At 52.3% G+C, this 12,538-nt stretch overlaps 1 protein-coding gene and 1 long non-coding RNA gene across 3 annotated transcripts in view; one reads left to right on the top strand and one right to left on the bottom strand.

Annotated features, from left to right (window-relative positions):
• Nucleotides 1-7,352, top strand: part of Crmp1 (collapsin response mediator protein 1) — a gene marked incomplete in the record, with an annotated part of 69,760 nt that extends 62,408 nt beyond the window's left edge. Inside the window, 3 exon segments of the mRNA XM_017803379.2 lie at nucleotides 1,531-1,710; nucleotides 4,105-4,270; nucleotides 6,338-7,352. Of these exon segments, the coding sequence (XP_017658868.1) occupies nucleotides 1,531-1,710; nucleotides 4,105-4,270; nucleotides 6,338-6,429 (438 nt within the window).
• Nucleotides 7,353-10,428: 3,076 nt separating this feature from the next.
• On the bottom strand, nucleotides 10,429-12,381 carry LOC108491794. 2 transcript variants are annotated; one of them, XR_001872928.2, is made up of 3 exons: nucleotides 12,371-12,381; nucleotides 12,019-12,130; nucleotides 10,429-11,665 (listed from the first exon to the last, which is right to left on the bottom strand). It is a non-coding gene; the product is annotated as an uncharacterized LOC108491794 (long non-coding RNA). The 2 variants fall into 2 exon arrangements; XR_001872929.2 differs by lacking the exon at nucleotides 12,371-12,381 and adding an exon at nucleotides 12,303-12,317.
• Between the last annotated feature and the right edge of the window lie 157 nt (nucleotides 12,382-12,538).

Genomic DNA, 12,538 nt, shown 5'->3' with positions numbered 1-12,538 from the left:
TTATACAATATTGAACTCAGTATAAGCCCTGTAAGACATAAAATTGAATGAGGTTTTAACCTTTAAAAAGGATCTCCATTTCATTTTAAAATATACTGTTTCTTACAGAAAGACACATTGTTTTTGCTAATAATATTGTGATGTTGGTGCATGTGTCTCTAATCAGTATGTATCTGATTATTACTAGCCATAATCAATTGCACTTGGATCCTTGGGACCTGTGTATGTCTATAAAGTCATCAAGTAGATTTCAGCTGTAATGTTTATCACCTCTACTAATTAACATGATGTAAATTTTTATGCTTCCTCCTCAAATATAAGACATTGCTAAAAATCTGTTGACACTTGGACCCTTGGCGCCTGTGTATGTCCATGAAGTCATTGGGTGGATTTCAGTGGTAATGTTTATCACCTCTACGAATTAGCATGATGTAAATATCCATACTTCCTCCTCAAATATAACACATTTTTAAAAATTTGTTGATTATTTTTATGTGTGTGTATATCACACAGAACATCCCAAACCATCTTATTCAACTGTACACCCACTTCCCAGATGGCCCCCTCCCATAGCCCCCCACTGGTTTCTATTTTTATCTTTTAGGTTTTATTTTTAATTTGTAATTGTGTGTATATACTCGCGTGAGTGTGGGTTTGTTCACACGAGTGCAGTGCTTGCAGAGGCCAGAAGAGGGCATCAGATCTCCTGGAGCTGGAGTTACAGAGGGTTGTGAGCCACCTGATATGGGTCCTGAGAACCACGGGTCTCTGCCAGAGCAATAGTCACTCTTGACCACTGAGCCAACTCTTCAGCCCCTCTGGTCTTTTTCTAGACATTTATTTATTTGGGGAGTGGGAAGGCATGTGCATGCCATGGCATGCCTGTGGAGGTTAGAAGACAACTTTTGGGAATCTGTTCTTTCCTTCCACCATGTAGACGTGTCCTGGGGATCAAACACAGGTCGTTGGGCTTGGTGGCAAGCATGCCTACCATGGTGAGCCATCCCACCTGCTGTTTTATTGTACCTGAGAAGACAGCAACAACCAACGTGCCTTGCCCTGCACTGGGACACTAAGCATGCATTGTCTTCTCCCCTATGTCCAGGAGTGATAACTGGTCTCACTCTTTGCAAACAAGTTGACCGTGTGCTACAAGTACCTTAAGAAAATCCGTATCCTTTGACCTTGTGATCTAGCTCTCCCCAACAGAAGATGGCAATACCACAGAAATTATTACAGTCGGAACTTCCGCAGTGCTTATCCAACGGAGCAGCGTCATAATTGGAGATGCCCAGAATAATGCTAATTTGATTTGATTCTGTGAAGTCAATAGCCAGCCCAGTGCCCAACAGGGAGATTGTTCATTGCATGCTGTCAATATACAGCTGAATATTACACAGAGAAGAAAATCCCATTGGAAAATACTTACGATGTGGTTGGAAAAAAAAATCGCATCCTGTGTGATGTGGCTGGTACGGAGGAAAGCTTAGGGGAGGTACAGAAGTAAAGCTATGCTGTTTGAACTTGCAGACGGTGGAGTACAATATCTTCGAGGGCATGGAGTGCCACGGCTCACCTGTGGTGGTCATCAGCCAGGGCAAGATTGTCTTTGAGGATGGAAACATCAGCGTCAGCAAGGGCGTGGGCCGCTTCATCCCGAGGAAGCCGTTTCCTGAGCACCTCTACCAGCGGGTGAGGATCAGGAGCAAGGTGAGTGCCTTCGAGGAGGGCCCTGTGCTGTCAGAGCCACACCCCTTTCTGCACAGAGTTGACATGGGCCTCTGTTTTCTTCATCTGGGCCTGGGCTTGTGTCTCAGGCCCCAGTGAGCAACAGACAAGATCAGGAAGGTTGCAGGGCCTTTGGGGCTGTAGGGGGAGGGGCATGTACCTGCGAGGACAGGGTGTGTGTAGGAGGGACACTCACGAGCTACCCTGGGCTCTGTCTTTATCATCTTTGGGATCCTCACATAGCTCACCCGAGGGTGGTGAGCCTTATTGCCATATTAGAACCCCATGCTCAGAGCCTCGAGGGATTTATACAGTCCCAGCCATCATGGTGGGACTACATAGCCCAGCATCCTCAAGGACTGGCTCCCTCCTGCTCTGCCCAGCCTTCTCCTCCTCGCCTGCCATGTCTACATCCACCTTTTCCTCCAAGGTTCTGAGCCAAGGAAGGAGGACCCAGAAAAGCATAAAGCAAGGTCCATCCTTGTCTCTGTGTGACTCTTCACTGGGGCTGTCCTCCCTGTATACACTGTCACCATAGCAACCAATTTCCCACACTCCAACTGATGTTGTGTGCCAGAAAGACCAAATATACATGTTGCCTGTGTATCTGTGCTTCTTGCTTATAGTATGCATGCACACATACATATGCCCACTCCGTGTGCTATGTATGCATTCACACATGTGCACTCATCATATGTACTGTGTACATGCATGTGTGCATTTGTCCATTACATGTATTATGTATGTGTGCATGTGTGTGAGTTTGCCCCTTGCATGTACTGTGCATTTATGCATGTGTGCATCTGTCCCTTGCATGTATTATGCATGTGTTCATGTCTGTGCTTGTGTCCATTGTGTGTGCTGTGTATGTGCTGTGTGTGCATGCATATGGCTGTGTGCATTGCATGTTAGGATATGTGCACATGTGTACATCTGTGTGTTCCATTCCCATGTTAATCAAGTGTGGCACCACCACTGTTGTCCAGATACCCTCCTAGCTTCCTGACCCCACAAGGTGCTCACCATCTGTCTGCTGTCCCTCTGCATCTGCCACAAGGGCAGCAGCAGGTAGAGACATGCACAGGCACTGTCATCAGCTGGGAAGATCATGTATGGGTGTGCAGAGGGGCAGAGTAGGCCAGGGGACTCAGCATCTGGCTGGCTGAGATGACAAAGCCCTGAGCCAGCAGCACTCCTTGGTGGGCTGTAGCTCCTCCACTGGTCTGTAGCTGAGGCCCTTGGTGAACAGTCAGCTGCTGTCCAGGAGATGCCTGGCCCAATGCAAAATCTCTAGCTAACAGAGGGGAGGGTCATTGTGCTTGGGTATCTGCCTCCATGACTGAGCAGTGAACAGGAGCCAGGCTCGGAGTGGGGGGACCTGCACAGAACCTACCTTTGGTCACCCTAAGCCCAGGAAAGGGATGGGGTCTGAAGGAAGGCCTGGGGAGCAGGGTGGCAGGGGCTGAGAAGTGGCACTGGTCATGGAGGCCTCAATAGTCAGGGAGTAGAGCTGCAGGGCAGGAGGGTGCTCAGTCATGCTCCGGGAAGGACCCTGGACAGGTGCAAAAAGAAATTTGCCTGCTGTGGAGGAGCCTGGGGGTCAGCACATGGTCACCTGCTATTGCTGGCCCCTGGTGGACTTGCAGAAGTCCCTGGGTATATCCTGAGGCCCGGAGCCAGTGCTATCTCCTATGACCATTGTCAAGGATCCCTGGGCTGTGCGGCATCTCTGGCCAGCAGTCACCTGTTTTAGCTCTGGGTTGTGCAGGCATTTCCAGCAGGCAGGATGATCAGGTCTGTGGCTGGCAATGTCTCTGTCTCTGGATTCCCTTTTACCTGACAGGTAGTCCCTCCCCAGGGACAGTTGTGGGCCTGCTTTCTTGAAGGTCAGCACCCAGGACTTGTCTTCTCTGCCCTCCCTGTCTCACAGTCCCCTTCCTCCTCTGCTAACCCACAGCCCGATCCACACTCCTCACTCCCCATGTATTTTGTGCAAAAACAGAGGATTAGCTCTGGGCTTCGGGGGCCGGAGGGGAGGGAGGGGGCGGCACAGAAAGCGATTCCTTCGAGATGGACTTGAGATCCTTCTGTGAAGCTCTGTGTGCATGTGTGCAAACATGTGTGAACAGGTGTGCATGTTTATGAAAGCATGTGTATGTATGTGCAAATACATATATATATGTACTTTGTGTGTAGGTATATGTGTGTGTGCACTAGTGTGGCATGTATGAGCATGTTGTGTGTGATAAGTGAGATCTACATGTGGGGCACGTGTGTGCCTGCATGTCTGTTGGGCCTCAGGTCCTCTTGCTGGCAGAACTCTGTTCCTTAAGAGAAGGTATAGGCACAGTGCTGATCTCCTTCTTCTCTTTGTAGGTTTCTGGATTGCATGGGGTTTCCAGGGGCATGTACGATGGCCCCGTGTATGAAGTACCAGCCACACCCAAACATGCAACTCCTGCTCCTTCTGCCAAATCCTCACCTTCCAAACACCAGCCCCCACCCATCAGGAATCTCCACCAGTCCAACTTCAGCTTATCAGGTAGTTGCATGGCAGCCGGGCTCCTGTGGAAAGGGACATGTGGCCTTGAGCACAGGAGGAGAAGCAGGGGAGGTGTGGGCATACCCTCCTGCTGTGCTCCCAAGGGACAGTGTGGGCAGTGTTCCTAGGGCCCAGCATGTTGATTCTTGACTTCAACACCAGTCAGTCCTGGGCTTGAACATGGTTTGGGACACTATCACTCTACCACCATCAAGCTAAGTGTGGAGCCTGGGGTGGGCATGAGACAAGGGCCCGGCCACTTGCTGGGCACCTGCTCTGTTCTAGTCCCCCAGCCTGTCCCTTCCCAGTGGCTTAGGAAGCAGAGTCATCATCTGGATTTCATGTCATCCCCACAAGCTGTTTTCTGGTATTGTTTGAGGTCTCACAAAATTCAGTTTCAAATGCTGTGAACAAAATTCCAGTGCTGATACAGTCTTGGAGACACTTGCCTGCAACTCCATCAGCTGGCTGCGTGAGGGTGGGCACATGCACTCTATAAGTGCAAATGATTCCAGGTGTTAGAGAGGCCCCAGGTGCTGGGGAGGACTCCAATGATGAGTGACACAAAGCTGGGCAGATGCAGGCAGGCCTGGAAGCCTGCTGAATTCCACAGGGCAAAGTCTAGGATGTTACATTAAAATGGCTTTTTAAGATGCAACCATTTAAAAATGTGAACACTATTTTCAGTTCCTGAGCTATATAAAAACAAGCAATGGGCTGAAGTTGGTCAGTGTATCACATTAGCAAACAGAGGGGGTAGCAGGAAACAGAGAGGGTGAAGCTTCAGTTTAAAGTGTGGGATGGCAGGCACGCTACAGGGAAAGTGCATGCAGTGGGTGCCAAGTCAAGGGTCCTCAGGCCGTCTCTCTCCTTTCTTGGAACTGGATCCCAAGTATAATTCTGGTGTTTAAAGATGACCAGTGTTATTGCACAAACGGGCCCAAGCTTTCATCTGATGCTCAGTGAGCCCAGCAGGTTGCCTTCCATGCTGGGAATAACCCTGGGGGGCAGACACCGCTGCCTTGCTGGGAGCTTACAGACTGGACCTGTGGTCTCATTAGGCAACTAAACACTGCAGACCTACCATTAGACATGGACAGAAAAATTCCCTTTAGAACAAGGGTAACCATGAGACAATGATCCGTGTCAGGCCTCACCCTGTCCTCCAGCTGAGCTCTCAGTCCCCTCAGAAGCCCATTGCGTTGTGCTTGGGGCCTCATGGCAGTTTATCAAGTGCCACATTTCCTACCAACCGCTTAGCCGATTTCCTGTATCAGTAGTGACGTCTTTCTCTTTAAACTCGGAGTAACACTGTACATAACTATCACATACTAGGTTATTCCAGTGGGTATAGTTTCATAGTACAGGCACTTAGCTAGCAAGGCACAGAGGGTTATGAAGGGAAAGGACTTAAGTGATAGGCCTGAGTCCTGTGCCTCAAGATTCCTGAATTACCCAGGAAGATAAGTGACCACCAGTGAGACAGCTAGAGAAAATCAGATCTGTACTTTACCAGGCTTTTGGTGGCTTATCTAGACAGGTCCTGTAATGACAGGGTCAGAAGGCAAGTCAGCTAGTCCACGTGCAAACACAGGCTTGTGAAGTGTGCACATATGCCGTCTGTAAAACACCACTGGAACAGGGGGCCCCGCGTGGAGGGTGGGCTTTGGAGGCGAGCCAGTCTAGGTGTGAGTCTTGCCTTCCTGATGTAATAACTGTGTCCCCAGGAGGCACAAAATCTGAGCCTCAAACCCCTCATCTGTGAATTATGGGTAAAATACACAGTGCTCTGAGCCCCAAGTCTGCCTACACACCGTAGGCAGTCGCTAAATGCTCACCTGTCTCAAGGGTAAATCCTACTGGGGTCAGGGTTTTAGGAAGGGGACCTCAGGACTGGATCACTGACAGTAGGCAGGCTGGGGATCAGGGAGGCTTCCCAGGGTGTGCCTGGACTAGGTCCTGAAAGGTTGGGGTGGGTGTTGGGCTGCACACACGCACAAAGGCAGATGGCAGCAAACCTGGGTGATGTGAGCAGATCTAACCCACACGATGACCTGTGCCTTTCAGGTGCCCAGATAGATGACAACAATCCTAGGCGTACAGGTCACCGCATCGTGGCGCCTCCCGGTGGCCGCTCCAACATCACCAGCTTGGGTTGAGGGAAGACGAGCCAGCCGTGCTAGAGTGAAGGATTCTGGGAAAGTGTCTGTTCCTTTTGCTGTCTGTGTTTGAAGCCCACGGTTTTAGTTGGTACTGATGGGGGGAAACTGAGTGATGCTCTTCCCTTCTCTGCTTAGGAAGAAGTGGTACTAGTGTGGTGTGTTTGCCTGGAAATTCCTTGCCCCAGTGTGTGTTCATGCCAACTCCACTCCAGAGCATGGTGTTTTCATTTTTACTTCCTAGCAACCCCCGCCCCCGGTTTAGCATCATCCTGTACTGTCCCTTCCACTTCTCCATGACCCTCTGAGTGATGGTTCCTTTGTGCCCTGTAGCTGTTCTAGGATAGATGATGCATGTTACCAAGTTACGTAAATGAGTCTGAGCGCGGCTGATGGACATCGCCAAGGACTGACATAGACACAATGCCAAGATCTTCGCCCCCCTGGGCGATCCCCAGACTCTCCAGAGCCCCCACCCTGTCTTCACAAGAAAGATGCCTTCCCCATCCCCACCCCACAGAGAACTGTGAATATGCAGAATGGCGGGGGAGCCTTCCACCCGGTCACAGAGCGCCATCAGCAACCCCGTCTGTCAGCAACCCAGTCTGTGTGGCACCTGTAGTTCGCCATGGTGTCTTTCTGGTCTGTGTGTACCTCTAAGCCAGCTCTGGGCTTCCGGCCCAGCCAGGCTCACACCCAGAAAGGGGTGTCCTCACATCCCACTCAGGCCTAAGGACGATGGGGTGATGGCTGCGCCCAGGCTGCCTGAGTCCCGGTCCCTCCGAGGAGGTCAGCGGGGCAGTCAGATTTTTAACGTTTTGTACAGTTTTCCTTTGTAATCACCTCCATTTTTACTTAATAACTGACTTGTTGGTGGCTCTTATTTCTGAATTCAAAGCTCGTGAGAAAATAAAATAAATTGCCCGTTGACTTGGGTGGGTTTCATTTGGGGCGATCAAACGCCTGGCACTCACCTTGGCTTGTGGTGACTGCGTGCTGGGGTCACTGGGAAGACAGAGGGGAAGGAACAAGGTCAGCTCATGATCTCCGGCGGGTCAGGTCTAGACCCTGGGACTCAGGGATGAGAACATATTTGTCAGGGGTGGGCTTCTGGGAAACACTGCTCAGTACAGTTGCTGCCTTCAGCCCACAGCCAGGTCTGCAGGGGAGCTGGGCCACTAAGGACTAAGTGTTCACACTCTTCACATGACTCCCCAGAGCAGAGGGGAAGGCTGGTGATGTACATTTATGTTGGGTGCCACGTTTCTCTCCGACCAAGTCAGCCTGGGGCGAAAGAGAAGAGAGCTCTCAAGTGAGGGGGGCCTCACTAACTGAAGCTGGGATTTTTCTTTGTGGATCCATGGAGGCCCTGTAGGAAAGGACATGGGGCCTGGCCCACCTGGCTTCAGAGAAAAGGCCCTCACTGTGGTTGTTCCCTCGAGGAAGAAGAGTATTACAGGGCTGTGTGTGTGCTCAGGGTCCACTTGAGGTTTGCTGAAGATTTGCTGAGCACTCAAACAGCCCACCCATCATGTCCAGCTGCAGACTTCAAACTCCCTCAAGGCAGGCAGGTTTCAAGGGCCACTGGGCAGCTTGGGTCCTGGCTAGTGCCTGATTGCACAGGGGGAGCCAGCTTGTAGGGGCCAAGAGCCCCACTCTAGGGCAGGAATGTCCCCACTACCCTTCTGGGTTCAAGGCTCTGAGTCTGAAGTGGCCCTGGCTTCACAGCAAGCAGGAATCCCCACTTCCAATTCCCCTGCCTGCTGGCGAGCTGATGTCCTCCTCTATGACCTGGAGGTGGAGCCATGTGGACATGTGCTACCTGAAGGCTTCTTCTTGGACAGGCATCTTTCCTGTCCTCAGTCTCCCTGACTCTATGTTGCTCTCTTTTGCCCCAGTACAGTCTCTAGAGCCCAGGAAGGAGTCATGCCCTGAATATGCCAGGCCCAAAGTTCTGGGAAGTCCTCCGAGGTGCAGATGCTGAGGCAGCATCAGATGTGAGCAAGAATTTGTTAAGAAGACATATGTTGGGACTAGAGAGCTGCCTCAGTGGTTAAGAGCACTGACTGCTCTTGCAGAGGACCCGGGTTCGATTCCCAGCACCCACATGGCGGCTATGAACCGTCCTTAACTCCGGTTCCAGGGGACTCTGAAGCCCTTTTCTGACCTCCGTGGCATTGCACGACACAGGTGCACTCACATACATGCAGGCAATATACGCATACACATAAAAGTAATAAAATATTTAAAAAATGAGACCTATGCCCAAGGGGCCTGGCAGGAGAAGAGGGGGCCAGTCAGACCGTGAGGGTAGCAGCAAGCCTGACCCTTCCTGGCCCAGGGTCCGCGCCATGCCTGCCTAGACTGACCCTGTGAGTCTGCCTTCATCCTGCTGTCCCCAGCTCAGATTGGAGGGCACTATTGGAGGTTAGGGATGAATTTATTAAAACCCCATCTCTGTCCCTTCCAATTCCATCTCTGCTCATCACCTTAACAACTCACAGCTTGTCATCGGACAGCCACCATGGTAGGTACAGGGCAGCTTCCAGCATCCTGGGATTCCCCTACTGATCCTTCTCCCTGGACTCACACAGCACTTCCCGCCCCTCACCAGCACCATGGTGTCCCCAGACCAGAAAACTCCGAGCCCCCTGTGCTCCTCCGGTTTTTGAGAAAAAGGGCCAACACCACAGCACCACCTTCTGCTATGAGACGAAGACATTTAACCCCAAGTCTTCATCTACTGTGCCCCAAACTGTGCTGAGCAGACAGGCCAGGGAGTGGAGCCTGCTAGGACTGTGGGGGCAAGGAGGTGGGGCCCAGCAAGCTCCACTCCAGCAGCACCTGCTGGATGACTCCTGCGGCAGCCAGGATCTCCATTGCCACACAGTGGGGAGCAGTACAGGGTACCCCAGTGGGGAGGATTGAGGCTGTGCCTTGGGAGCCTTCACTAGGTTAGTCGGTCCACCTGTAACCTGTGACCTTTAATTTCAGGTTATCTGGCCAGACCTATCTGACACCCCCACACCACCAAACCAAGGACCCAGTTGACAGCAGAGGGGTCCCCTTGTAAGCCATATGGTCTAGAATTCCCCACAAAGGAAGCCAGAGTGGGTTCCAAACTCCAGGGGGTGAGTGACATGCTTTATAGAGCCACCAGAGGGCACTGTGGCTCACGCTGGAACCCCATCCTGGGTAAGGTGAGGCAGCAGGGTGTGCTCACAGTTCACAGGGAGGATTATAGGGGCAGTAGAGAAGGCTCAGTTGGTAAAGTGCTTACTTTGCAAGCATGAGGACCTGCTAGCCAGCTGGACTAGCCTAACTGGTGAGGTCTAGACCAATGAGAGACCCTGTCTCAAAAAGAAAGTGGATGGCATGTGAGGAGTACCACCCGAGGTTGTCCTCGGGCCTCCTCATCCACACACAGACACACACCCACACACGCATGCACACCCACACACGCATGCACACCCACACATACCCCACGCCTCCCCCACGGACACACGCACACACAGACACACGCAGTGGTGAGGGGCTGCTTTTTGTAAGGGACTACCTTTCTGACTAGCCAGTCTATGTTTTGAGAACCTACAATTCACAGATAGCCCAGGAGATCACCAAAAGGGGTTCCCCGAGTCTCAGAGTACATTATATTCTAGAAATTTGTGGGAATATGGGACTGCGACATGCTGGGCTTGCCCAGGGCAGGCACATGTTGAACTGGCCATGAGTGACACCCCAAGGGACAGCTGGGAACCTTGTCAGTGATTTCCTTGGGAGTCTGATTGGCACTTCCTAGGTAGAGGTCAAAGCTGTGGCCAAATGTTCTCCAATATACAGGACAGCCTGCACCCATACAGGCCTAAAACAAGATCAGGAGTAGCTCCCAGGGTAGAGGCTTTTATTCAGGATGAGCTGGGGACTGATCATCAGAGATCTACACAAGGAGGTTAAGGCACAGATGCTCTCAAAGGGGGAAAGGAAATCATGTCAGGATGAGCTGGGGACTGATCATCAGAGATCTACACAAGGAGGTTAAGGCAAGGGGGAAAGGAAATCATGCTTTGCTTTACCCAAGTCCCAGTCAGAGGCTGGCCTGGGCCTCACACACCCCTCGGGGGACCCAGCAGCTCATCTGAAGCTGTGCCTCCAGTCTAAGTGAGAGTTCTCACCTCAAATGTGCCAGCACATGCAGACCCCAGAGTCCTGGCTCCATGTGGGTCTGGATCTGAAATGAGACTCCATCTTCGGTATCAGCAGCTTTCACACCCAAACAAGGAGTGATCATACCCAAAATGCCCAGTGCTGACTGGGGATCCTTGATGCTGACGGAAGGGGATTTCCCTGGGCGTGAGAAAGACCTCTGGGCTGTTGTACTTATATGGCTGGTATGGAAGCGTCTGGAACATTCTCACCATCCCTCAGGAGGAGCCTGAGGAGGAGCCAGGGACCTCTCCTCAGGGCATGGAATGCTGGCTACTGGGAAGGTTCCACTCCCCAGTGAAGCCTGAGGGTAGAGCCAGCTTCCCATGTCCTCAGTGCCCAAGGAGGAGGTCCTGTGGCAGGTGACAGGTCCCTAAGTCCCCAGTGGCTTAGGACAGGCCTGTGGATCAGGGATGTTATGGTCTGTGCCAGGGACACCTGCTAGAGACGCAGACGGCCCTTGCTAGTTAAGCCAAATGACAGAAACAAGGCCAGGAGTTGGTACCTAGATGGGACACTGGCAGCCAAAGCAAGAGGCAGGAGGAGGACATGGGGAGATAGAGGGGGCAGGGACAGTGGCTTCAGGTCCAGAAAACACCAAAGGTGCTGAGATCCCACCCAACAGGATTTCATGAGAGGCTGGGGGACAGGGACCCAGGGATCTAACCAGATGACACCTGAGTGACAGGACACTGTCTGGCTGGGGACCCTCCTGAGGAAGGAAGGGAACTATACCAGGGCAGAACCCGAGTGAAATGCTATGCTGGCAGAGACAAATTGCCACAGCCCCCATCGTCCCAAGTGACAATGAGGCCACCACTTGCACTTTCTCAGGCCAGTGGCTCCCCTTCCCTACTCCCTTCTTCCAACTGGCCTCTCCCTCTGGTCCCCCAGTCACACGGGCTGCGGCCACGAAGGGAAGCATGGGGCCCAGCAGAGTCAGGGCCTTAGGGTCGTCCTCGGCTCGTCTTGAACTACAAGTCGCTTCTTTTCTTTCACATCTTCGCTGGCCTGCTGGCCCAGCCTTTTGCTGCTGGAGACACAGGTGGAAGGTGGAAGGTGGAGCCGAGAACTCTGCCCTGCCGTCACACTGATCGTCCAGCGGGCTGGAGTGCAATGGCAGCTTCTCGGTGGATGTGGTGTGTAAGAAGCATGCACAGTCACCCAGTGCCAGGGTTAAGGACACACTGGCTCAACCAGCCCAGAAAGCCTGGAGCTGATCTACACTGACAGCTGTCAGCACTCAGTACCTCCTGTTATGATCCCCACCACTTTCAAAGGACATTCCTGTCATTCCCTGGGCCTCGCCTAAACATCCCAGAAGGCCCAGACTCTAGACACCCAGTAGAGGTCAGGAAACAGGCAGTGAGCTGGGGCCCCTCGCACCTGCGTGTTCCTGTGGTATGGTCTATGGGGGCAAGGCCATCATCGTTGGACTGCCCTGGGTCCTCTCTCCCCCGAGGTGGTGGTTTCTTCTTTTTGGTCTTCACAGGTTTCTCTGTAGAAGACAGACAGGCCCACAATGGCTCTGTGATTTTAGATGGAGCCTCCTGGCCGCTGCAGCTTTTGAACATCCCTGGTGAGCAGGTGGTCCTCATCACCTCGCTGCCCCCGTTACCCATGTCACTGCTAAGCAAACTGAGCTACAAGAGGGAAATGTTTCCCCATACCCAGCAGCCTGTCCATGGCAGAGCTGGAATGGAACCCAAGTGGGCCAGGCTCCCTGTTTCTGTTCCACCCAGCAGCCTGCAGGATTCAGGAGGGAGGAATGGCGGGCAGAGAGAACCCATTAACAGCACGTGTGTGCAGAGCCTTTGAATCATACTCCTACCCCCAGGTGACAATAGCCTATGACGTCACTGAAGCGTCCCTGGAGGGTGAAGAGATGTCATTTCCCCACTTTACA

The sequence above is a fragment of the Nannospalax galili genome, unplaced genomic scaffold, assembly GCF_000622305.1.
Source record: "Nannospalax galili isolate Female #2095 unplaced genomic scaffold, S.galili_v1.0 scaffold2927, whole genome shotgun sequence".
NCBI lineage: Eukaryota > Metazoa > Chordata > Mammalia > Rodentia > Spalacidae > Nannospalax > Nannospalax galili.
Note: the sequence above shows the minus strand (reverse complement) of the source record. Positions and strands in the feature narration are given on the sequence as shown.